The 11089-nt window shown below is 48.0% G+C and overlaps 1 protein-coding gene across 2 annotated transcripts; it reads left to right on the forward strand.

The window, feature by feature from the left end:
• The first annotated feature begins 879 nt into the window (after positions 1-879).
• LOC142466258 (transmembrane protein 272-like) lies at positions 880-10471 on the forward strand. 2 transcript variants are annotated; one of them, XM_075571190.1, is made up of 6 exons: positions 880-958; positions 5975-6068; positions 8080-8139; positions 8715-8891; positions 9001-9172; positions 10272-10471. In XM_075571190.1, the coding sequence occupies exons 2-6, from the start codon at positions 6029-6031 to the stop codon at positions 10282-10284; spliced, it is 462 nt and encodes a 153-aa protein (XP_075427305.1). In that variant the 5' UTR covers positions 880-958; positions 5975-6028; the 3' UTR covers positions 10285-10471. The 2 variants fall into 2 exon arrangements, with proteins under 2 accessions (XP_075427305.1, XP_075427306.1); XM_075571191.1 differs by lacking the exons at positions 880-958; positions 5975-6068 and adding an exon at positions 7578-7935.
• Positions 10472-11089: the final 618 nt, after the last annotated feature.

An 11089-nucleotide genomic window follows, 5' to 3' on the forward strand; every position in this document is an offset into this window, starting at 1 on the left:
GTAGGACGTAGGACACACAGGCAGGGCACAGGACACAGGCAAGACACAGGCAGGACACAGGACACACAGGACACACAGGACACACAGGACACAGGTAAGTCACTTTCTGCTCCATGCTTTTCCTCCACTCTTTGGCCCCACCCCCCAGGCTCCTGCCACCTCCTCCTGATTTGCTGCATTACACAGCAGCAGCCAATCAGGACGGAGGAAGCTGCCCAACCCCCTAGCAGCAGCAGCAGCCCTGCTCTCTCCCTTCTCAGGGGAAAACCCGCGATCGGTCACTAAGTCCGGAGACATAATACTGGACACATACATGTCGTGTGTCGTCCCCTACCTTCCCCCCCCCACACACATACATGTCCGGAGAGGTAATACCGGCATACACATACATGTCCCTTCCCCCCGCACACATACATGTCCGGAGAGGTAATACCGGCAAAATAATTAAAATACACGGGTGGACACCCATCTTGATAGGGGCACCTCCCACCGGAGACCAGGACAACTCACCCGGGATCGCAAATCCCAGACAGAATGAAGGAGTTAAATAAAACAAGTTTATTTTCTTCCAGAGACACCAGGAGCAGCACAATACACAGCTTCGGGGTTACTCTCACCAAACATGGGGTTACTCTCACCAAACACGGGGTTACTCTCACCAAACACGGGGTTACTCTGACCAAACACGGGGTTACGGGGGAATCGTAGCTTGTTAGGTGCTGCGCACAACATTGGTAGCGTCTCAGAATTGAGGAAACACGGTAGGTATCAATCAATTACTGAACAATCTCAATTGGGGATCTCATGCCAGTGGAACCGTCACACCCTCATAAATTAAATTAAAGGAATGCATAGTGACAGATTCATATAAATAGGAGTGTTTTCTTCATCCCTACCAACCTCACAAGCTGATCGTTAATTAAGGTGATCAGAAGCTTCAAGAGTTTGATCAGGCGAGGTACAGTACGGATTTCCTCTCTTCATATATTTTAGTGGGACAACCGTAGTTAATAAGATATGGGGGAATAGTTATACGCTGTCTAGTGGAGTGATCCTCTGTAGGTCTCTGGCAGGGAAGGGGTTAATGGAGCACCGATATACAGGTCCCTTTAAATGAGACAATTCAATATCACCCTGCGGGGGGAGGGACAGACTCCTATTCCCTTCTGTGTGTGTCACTGTGTCACCCTGTGGGGGGAGGGACAGACTCATAGCTCCCTTCTGTCTGTGTCACTGTGTCACCCTGCGGGGGGAGGGACAGACTCATAGCTCCCTTCTGTCTGTGCCACTGTGTCACGCTGCGGGGGGAGGGACAGACTCATAGCTCCCTTCTGTCTGTGTCACTGTGTCACCCTGCGGGGGGAGGGACAGACTCATAGCTCCCTTCTGTCTGTGTCACTGTGTCACCCTGTGTGGGGAGGGACAGACTCATAGCTCCCTTCTGTCTGTGTCACTGTGTCACCCTGCGGGGGGAGGGACAGACTCATAGCTCCCTTCTGTCTGTGTTATTGTGTCACTCTGCGGGGGGAGGACAGACTCATAACTCCCTTCTGTCTGTGTCACTGTGTCACCCTGCGGGGGGGGGGGAGGACAGACTCATAGCTCCCTTCTGTCTGTGTCACTGTGTCACCCTGCGGGGGGAAGGACAGACTCATAGCTCCCTTCTGTCTGTCTCACTGTCACCCTACGGGGGGAGGGACTGACTCATAGCTCCCTTCTTAGGGTGACCAAATTTACAAAAGTAAAAACCGGGACACATTAAAAAAAATATTTATAAAACAAATGACATCACCAACTGCACTTTATGTCTCTTTATGTCTCTCCGCCGCTCTCTGTCCCCTCTTCTTACACACACACCCCATTCTCTCTCCCCCCCATCCCTCCATTTTCGTTCCCAACCCCATCACTCCATTCTTGTTCCACCCTTCCCATTCAGTCTCTCCCCCCATTCTCTGTGTCTCTCTCTCCCCCCATTCTCTGTGTCTCTCTCTCCCCCCATTCTCTGTGTGTCTCGCTCTTCCCCATTCTCTGTTTGTGCGTCTCTCTCTCCTCCATTCTCTGTTTGTGTGTCTCTCATCCATTCTCTGTGTGTGTCTCCCCCATTCTCTGTGTGTCTCTTCCCCATTCTCTGTCTCTCCCCCATTCTCTGTGTGTCTCTCACCCATTCTCTGTTTGTGCGTCTCTCTCTCCCCCATTCTCTGTTTGTGTGTCTCTCTCTCCCCCATTCTCTGTGTCTCTCTCTCCCCCATCCCCCCTCCCTGTCATTATCACCCCCTCCTTTCATCCTCTCACCCCCCCTCCCTTCATCCTCTCACCCCCTCCCTTCATCCTCTCACCCCCTCCCTGTCATTATCACCCTCTCCTTTCATCCTCTCACCCCCCCCTCCCTTCATCCTCTTTCACCACCCTCCCTTCATCCTCTCTCATCCCCCTCCCTTCATCCTCTCTCATCCCCCTCCCTTCATCCTCTCTCATCCCCTCCCTTCATCCTCTCACCCACCCCCCTCCCTTCATCCTATCGCCATCCCACCTTCATCCTCTCACCCCCCCCCCCACCTTCATCCTCTCACCCTCCCTCCCTTCATCCTCTCTCACACCCACCCTCCCTTCATCCTCTCACCATCCCACCTTCATCCTCTCACCCCCCCCCCCCCACCTTCATCCTCTCACCCTCCCTCCCTTCATCCTCTCTCACACCCCTCTTTGTCATTATCAACCCAACAGGACAGCCAGAGAAAACACACACACACACACACACACACACACACACACACACAACAGTACAAGTACAAATACACAAACACACACCAGGACAAAACAGAACAAATACACACAGGCAGGGGACACAGGACAGAGAACACAGACAGGACACAGGACACATAGGACACAGGACACACAGGACACACAGGACACAGGACACACAGGACACACAGGACACACAGGACACAGGTAAGTGACACATGACACACAGAACACAGGACACATGACACACAGGCAGGACACAGGAGACCGGACGTAGGACGTAGGACACACAGGCAGGGCACAGGACACACAGGCAGGGCACAGGACACAGGCAGGACACAGGCAGGACACAGGCAGGACACAGGCAGGACACAGGACACACAGGACACACAGGACACACAGGACACACAGGACACACAGGACACACAGGACACACAGGACACAGGTAAGTCACTTTCTGCTCCATGCTTTTCCTCCACTCTTTGGCCCCACCCCCCAGGCTCCTGCCACCTCCTCCTGATTTGCTGCATTACACAGCAGCAGCCAATCAGGACGGAGGAAGCTGCCCAACCCCCTAGCAGCAGCAGCAGCCCTGCTCTCTCCCTTCTCAGGGGAAAACCCGCGATCGGTCACTAAGTCCGGAGACATAATACTGGACACATACATGTCGTGTGTCGTCCCCTCCCTTCCCCCCCCCCCACACACATACATGTCCGGAGAGGTAATACCGGCATACACATACATGTCCCTTCCCCCCGCACACATACATGTCCGGAGAGGTAATACCGGCAAAATAATTAAAATACACGGGTGGACACCCATCTTGATAGGGGCACCTCCCACCGGAGACCAGGACAACTCACCCGGGATCGCAAATCCCAGACAGAATGAAGGAGTTAAATAAAACAAGTTTATTTTCTTCCAGAGACACCAGGAGCAGCACAATACACAGCTTCGGGGTTACTCTCACCAAACACGGGGTTACTCTCACCAAACACGGGGTTACTCTCACCAAACACGGGGTTACTCTCACCAAACACGGGGTTACTCTCACCAAACACGGGGTTACTCTCACCAAACACGGGGTTACTCTCACCAAACACGGGGTTACTCTCACCAAACACGGGGTTACTCTCACCAAACACGGGGTTACTCTCACCAAACACGGGGTTACTCTCACCAAACACGGGGTTACTCTCACCAAACACGGGGTTACTCTCACCAAACACAGGGTTACTCTCACCAAACACGGGGTTACTCTCACCAAACACGGGGTTACTCTCACCAAACACGGGGTTACTCTCACCAAACACGGGGTTACGGGGGAATCGTAGCTCGTTAGGTGCTGCGCACAACATTGGTAGGCTTACCCAGGATGTCTTCCACACGCGAGAATCTCTGGGTACCACGGATGCTAGTTACGTACCAGCAAGTTCAAAAGTCCAGAGCGTCTAGACAACCGGTTCCGCATTCCGGCGATTTTCGCTTTATGGTGGGCAATTAGAACGGAACCCGCTGCATGCCCGGTGCCCTCCTGCATGCCCGGTGCCCTCCTGCATGCCCGGTGCCCTCCTGCATGCCCGGTGCCCTCCTGCATGCCCGGTGCCCTCCTGCATGCCCGGTGCCCTCCTGCATGCCCGGTGCCCTCCTGCATGCCCGGTGCCCTCCTGCAATATTAAGCAGTGGATGATAGGTTTCACCCTGTGGTGACACATGGAGCTATGTGATAGGGGGTATAAGAGTCAGAGGAAGTGTTCTGGAAGGTTAGGTTCCAGAAGGAGAGGAGAGTAGAAGCCTCAGGGAGTAGAGGCTAGGAGAAAGTCCCCCTTGTAAGGAGAGATTGGGCCCCCCTGTTTATTGTGTTTTAGTTTGGGACAGTGCAACAATGCACAGAAGATATATGCAGGCCCCAGAAAGGGAATGCAGACATGCCACAGAGAGCTGCCTAGACAGGGCTCTGTCAGTAGATCAGCCCTACAAGAGGATCTCCATACACAGCCAGGCAGGGAGGGTTACACATGGTTTCCCAATCTCCATCTGAAAATATGGAGGACCAGGTGCCGACCAATGTGAACGTGGAAGGTACGTCGGCCAATCACAGATCAAGAGCTCGCCTGTGATGGGCCAATCAGGGCAGTGGAAGATGACAGTGCTTTAGGAAAGCCCACAGAGGTGGACTTAAGGAGAGTGGGTAATTCAAACTGACCAATGGGAACTGAGTTGGTTGGTGCTAGGACCCACCCTCAGTTTGCAGTTTCGGCCTGATATGTCCTGTAGAGATAGATGTCTCAGAGTCTGGGATGAACAATGGCTCCGCTTGTGAAGTTCATGTTCCCCTGGCCTTAGTAAATGCCCCTCCCCACTCCTCCAGTGTCCTTGCTAAGCACCCCGCTCAGCCCACCTGTGGGTAGCAGGCCCAGATTCCTTTGTGTACTGGCTGGCTAAGTGAAGTCCCAGCCCAGCACACAGATACACAGAAACACCCTGGTCAGTCATTTTTCTGCAATAAGATGGTCTTTTAGACTGTAACCTAGGCCTCTATCTGGACAGGTAGGTGCAACTGTCAGGTTTAACCTGTAATGTGCTGGCCAGGCTGCCCGGTACTGTCACAGGAACTTTAATCTCTGAAGGTGACATATGTCTCTGACATGTAACATAGACCAACCTGTCCTGTTTGGTGTCATTTAATCCGTCTGATCGCAAATATCACAAAGATATATTTGTTATTCTTGTGAATCAGGTCAGATCTGAGATATCTTTTCATTTGAATGAAATCCGGAGACTGAACGGTGTCTCTTTGGTCACCTTTCTCTGCTACTCACCGGGAGGGTAACTCAGGAATATATGTTGCCCCCTTTGTGGGTGACACCCAGTGGCTCTGGTAGATCTGGGTACTGTCACCAGACCTCCATATTATATACATATAATTTTAGTGGGCCATCGGTAATAACCCCGGTCACACTCTGGTGCTCTGGTTGACGCTGGCTATAGACAGTTGCATTGGGTTATGGCTTAATTATTCCACAACCCCAGGTAAGGTAGCTCTTAGATAACCCAACTCACCCTCCCAGCAGGAACTGTTATATAAACATATTTTGGTTTAACTGACCAATAAATACCTAGGTCAGTTTGACTTTACATATACGTTAACCCTTTGTGTACCCAATTATTAAAATACTGAACATTTTAATGGTATTATCATTAAAGTATTGATGTATGTATGTATGCTTAGGTAACCTAACCTCTGAACTGCGTCAAAGAGGAGCCGCTGACAACGGTGAACAAGATGGCAGAAGAAGATGGCAGAAGACCAAAAAAATATTTAAGTAGGTACCACAGAGGGGAGAGAGACAGAGAGGAGGGGGGGATGGGGGGAAGGTGTGGAGAGGGGGTTATATGGGGTAAATGCAGGGGGTAGAGGGGAAAATGGGGGGATGAGATATTAAGGTGAGGGAGAGAGAGATACTAGGGTATATATATATATATACATACATATATACTGCGCTATATATATATATATATATATACAGTGGTTGACAAATCACCAAAAAATCTACTCGCCACACAAAAAAATCTACTCGCCACCTAGTACCAAACGTGTGCTGCTTGGGCCAATATTTACTCGCCCGGGGGTTAAATCCACTCGCCCGGGGCGAGCAAATGTATAGGTTTGTCGAACACTGTATATATATATGAAAAGAGAAAAAAGAAAACAGGCGCACACCTAGTGCATTAACGTTATAACAAGTGTTTATAGAACATTAAAATCAACAAATGCCCACTCACAAAAGTACTATTTAAAATAGCAGATATGAGATTGGCTCTCATGTGCCAGAAGTGCCGTCCGATCAGGGTAATGGCGTCCGCTCGCGTCTCTCATCCATGCAGTCAGATACCGGAAGTGACGACTCTCCAATTTGGCGCCTCTGCACAGGAAGTCCCTCCGGGAACCAGCAATAGCCACACCAAGTTCTTAGTGCTAGTAATCCAACACGGGGGAGCAGGAACCCGGGCGTGGTTTGTGAGAAGCCGTCACGTGCCCATGTCCATCTGTTGCTGCTGGTGCTAGAATTTTGGTTCCTGCTCCCCCGTGTTGGATTACTAGCACAGAGAACTTGGTGTGGCTATTGCTGGTTCCCGGAGGGACTTCCTGTGCAGAGGCGCCAAATTGGAGAGTCGTCACTTCCGGTATCTGACTGCATGGATGAGAGACACGAGCGGACACCATTACCCTGATCGGACGGCACTTCTGGCACATGAGAGCCAATCTCATATCTGCTATTTTAAATAGTACTTTTGTGAGTGGGCATTTGTTGATTTTAATGTTCTATAAACACTTGTTATAACGTTAATGCACTAGGTGTGCGCCTGTTTTCTTTTTTCTCTTTTCACAGGTATAACAAGGGAGTAGTGAACCCTTGAAACGGGCTGCAAACACCTGGAGACATTACTTTTTTGGAACAGGACTCTGTTTTTTCTAAGGACTTTCAAAACAAGGTTTTTTATTTCAATTTTTAGTACAAGTTTTTATTGAGGCAACACAAGGTTTTATTTTTAGATTTTATTAGGATATGGTTTATTATTGTTGTTGATTGTTATTATTTAAGTATCCTTGATTAATAGGTTCATATTTTAATTAGCTTTTTTCTCACCACCCCGTTGGGTGCATTTACAGGCAACTCTTCTTCAGCTTTGTATAGGATCATTAGAGGCGCTACTTCGTTGCTTTTTGTTTGTCTGTGATATATATATATATATATATATATATATATATATATATATATATGCACACACAGCTGTCTCTTACACATACAATACTCTATGCAATTCCATCCCTATATACCAATAGGGACCACATAATATCCGTGCGCCGTCAGATGAAAGAGTCCTGGGTGTCTCCAAGTTACCCCCTCCGGTTCGCCTTCAGAGTCACTGGATTACGGCATGGATAGGTAGCAGGCTGGTCAGCCTGATAAGTGCAGGTGGCAAGATATTCCTCTGACGAAGCCACATCACGTGGTGAAACGCGTCGGAGGAGCCAGCACTGAGTGTAGTGCACAGAGGAAGCCGTGAGAGGAATATCTTGCCACTTGTCAACAAAGCTCTTGTTTGTGCTATAAAAGTTCCTGGCGCCCATCATGGTCTTCTGTACATATCTACGCCCGGCCTGCACCGACCCAGCCCCCTGACCAGGTATGAGAGACGGAGCACAGCCATGTACAGTATACAGTCCATCTGATGTAAACCCCTTTAATGCCGGGCAGGGAGGGTTACACGTGTAGCGTATAAAACATGTAATCGTATTATATTTCAGTAATATGCTGTTTAATATTTCAGTTATTCAAGGGATTTGTGGCCTAATATCAACTGCAATATACATCGCTATGATTGTTATTGGTAAGTAAAGGGGCTATAGGGTCATTTATTTTATTAATAATTTATTTATAAAATGTTTAACCAGGAAGCCATACATTGAGAGTTATTTAATAGGGTCGTAGGCAACGGGGGCGCCCCTGTCCAAAAAGTTAAGGGTACTTGCCCTGCTGGCCCGGGCGATTCTTTGAAGTTCTGCAGCGTAGTGGTGTAATGACATAATAGCGTCATGTGACGTCGCGTTGTCATGGCAAAGTATCGCCATGTGATGTCGCAGCATCATTTGACATCGGGTCGCCATGACGACACGACGCTGCAGGAGGACGGCCGCTCTGGAGAAGATCAGAGTCGTCCTCTCGACACACATACACCTCTCCCTCTCCGGGGGCTCCTCCGGTCAGGAGAAATTGGATCCCAGTGCCAACAGCAGGACGGAGAGGAGGGAGTGCATAAAGTGGGACTGACCCTTTAACCCTGTCACTAGGTCACTAGGTCACTTTGCTCCTATGTGGGACTGACCCTTTAACCCGTTAAATAACGTCGCTGGCAGAGATCCTATATTTTGCCTTTACCTCTCTATTCTCTCTCTCTCCCTACAGGTGCCATACACATAAATAACTGCAATATTCAGCCGTATATCCCTATATATATGATCGTTGCGGGGGCTTGTAGCATCTCCTTATGGGTCCTGTCATCGCTGGAGTTCTGTCTTCCCAAAGTAGGGAGAATCCTCACCAGTCTTGTTGCCCTTTTCAGCTTCGCCTGGTTTATTACAGGTAAGAACCCGCTCAGTACCACTGCTTTGTCAGTTACAGATCCTGTGCAATGTGTGGAAGGCTGGCAGTGAGAGGGTTAATACAATGTGACTTTCTGTGTATTTTTCAGGCAGCGTGTGGGTGTTCAGTGTATATAACACATACCCCGGCAACTGCGACCGCACCCTGTATCTCTTTGCTTTCTCCATCCTGATTATACATTATATTTTGATCGGACTAGGAATAGTTTTCGGCCTTATTTTTAGCTGCTGCATTGGGAGAATTTTTGCGTTGGGAGAACAGTAAGTATTTGCTGTCATTTCAACCTTGTCATTAATTAAATTCTGCAGACCCTCCTGCTATTCCAGCGCTAACCCCACACAGCTCTGCTGTTCCCCCATATATATATATCTCTTCCTAATACCTCATATAACCCCTCCCTATAACTCCTCCTATTACCCCATATAACCCCTAACTATAACTCCTTCTATTGCCCCATATAACCGCTCCCTATATCTCTTCCTATTACCCCATATAACCCCTCACTATAACTCCTCTAATTACCCCAAATAACGTCTCCCTATAACTCCTCCAATTACCCCATATAACCCCTCACTATAACTCCTTCTATTGCCCCATATAACTGCTCCCTATAACTCCTCCTATTACCCCATATAACCGCTCCCTATATCTCTTCCTATTACCACATATAACCGCTCCCTATAACCCCATATAACCTCTCCCAATAACTCCTCTAATTGCCCCATATAACCTCTCCCTATAACTCCTATTGCCCCATATAACCCCTCCCTATAACTCCTCCTATTACCCCATATAACCTCTCCCTATAACTCCTCTAATTACCCCATATAACCTCTCCCTATAACTCCTATTGCCCCATATAACCCCTCCCTATAACGCCACCTATTACCCCATATAACCCCTCCTTATAACTCCTCCTATTACCCCATATAACTGCTCCCCATATAACTCCTCCTATTACCCCATATAACCCCTCCCTATAACTCCTCTTATAACCCCATATGACCTCTCCATATAACTCCTCCTATTACCCCATGTAACCCCTCCCTATAACTCCTCTTATTACCCCATATAACTCCTCCTATTATCCCATATAACTCCTCCTATTACCCCATATAACTCCTCCTATTACTCCATCTAACTCCTTCCTATAACTCCTCCTATTACCCTATATAACCTCACCCTATAACTCCTCCTATTACCCAATATAACCTCTCCCTATAACTCCTCCTATTACCCAATATATCCCCTCCTATTACCCCATATAACTCCTCCTGTTACCTCGTATAACTGCTACCTATAACTCCTCATATTACCCCATATAATCCCTCCCTATAACTTCTCTTATTTATCTTTTAGGGTTGATGTATGAAATAAGGACCGCGCACAGGAAAAGATTCCTAAGAATGGCATTAAATCCTATAAAATTATATTATTATTAATATTCTTTTTATTATTGCAGTAAATGTAACTATCTGAGGCTTACTATAGATACGGGATTATATATGATCCTTATCAATTTGCTGTTTATGGTTTGAAGATTAAAAGACTTAAAATCACTTAAGTGACTTTGAATTCTCTGCAAATTTCCTCCGTACGGACCATGAACTCACTGTTACCTCCCTCGTATAAAATAAGAGATTGTCCCAAAGAGCTTACAATCTAAGTGTGCACAGGGTTTATAGATTAATAGGGTTTGTGATGTGATAATAAGGCGTCTCGCACACTGCGGCCTGATCCTTATCAGCATATAATGATAAAGATATCCATACAGGCACATATAGAGAGTATAGAAACTTGAATTAATAAAAAAGATCACATAGGATCTGTACACCCACACAGTCAATGCACAATGAGGAATTCTCAATTCAAAACCCACAGAACTACAACTAGGTAAGTACAGGGTGCAGAGGATTGTATTACTGCTTACGTATGAAGGAGAACACCCCTAGTGTTAGACCGCTGGGTATCCGCAGCAGGCTGGGCTTCCGTCGTCACGTCCGCCCCCCGCTTCGTGATGACGTCACCTCTACGCGTTTCGCGTCATTTGACACTTCTTCAGGAGTTATGTCATACTTGCTCTCATGGTTGCTTGGTATGGCAAGACCGACATTTCCTCAGCCTATGGGAGTGCCTTACTGATAAAAAACCTTTCCAATCAATGCCAGGCGCGGTCA

The sequence above is a fragment of the Ascaphus truei genome, chromosome 14 (assembly GCF_040206685.1).
Source record: "Ascaphus truei isolate aAscTru1 chromosome 14, aAscTru1.hap1, whole genome shotgun sequence".
In the NCBI taxonomy this organism is placed as follows: Eukaryota; Metazoa; Chordata; class Amphibia; order Anura; family Ascaphidae; genus Ascaphus; species Ascaphus truei.

Bases quoted from the DNA above. Each gene is read 5' to 3' on its own strand.
- LOC142466258 (XM_075571190.1), top strand. From the start codon at position 6,029: ATGGCAGAAGAAGATGGCAGAAGACCAAAAAAATATTTAA. The intron at 6,069-8,079 runs GTAGGTACCACA...TTAATATTTCAG, and splicing joins AAGACCAAAAAAATATTTAA to TTATTCAAGGGATTTGTGGC. The intron at 8,140-8,714 runs GTAAGTAAAGGG...CTCTCCCTACAG, and splicing joins CATCGCTATGATTGTTATTG to GTGCCATACACATAAATAAC.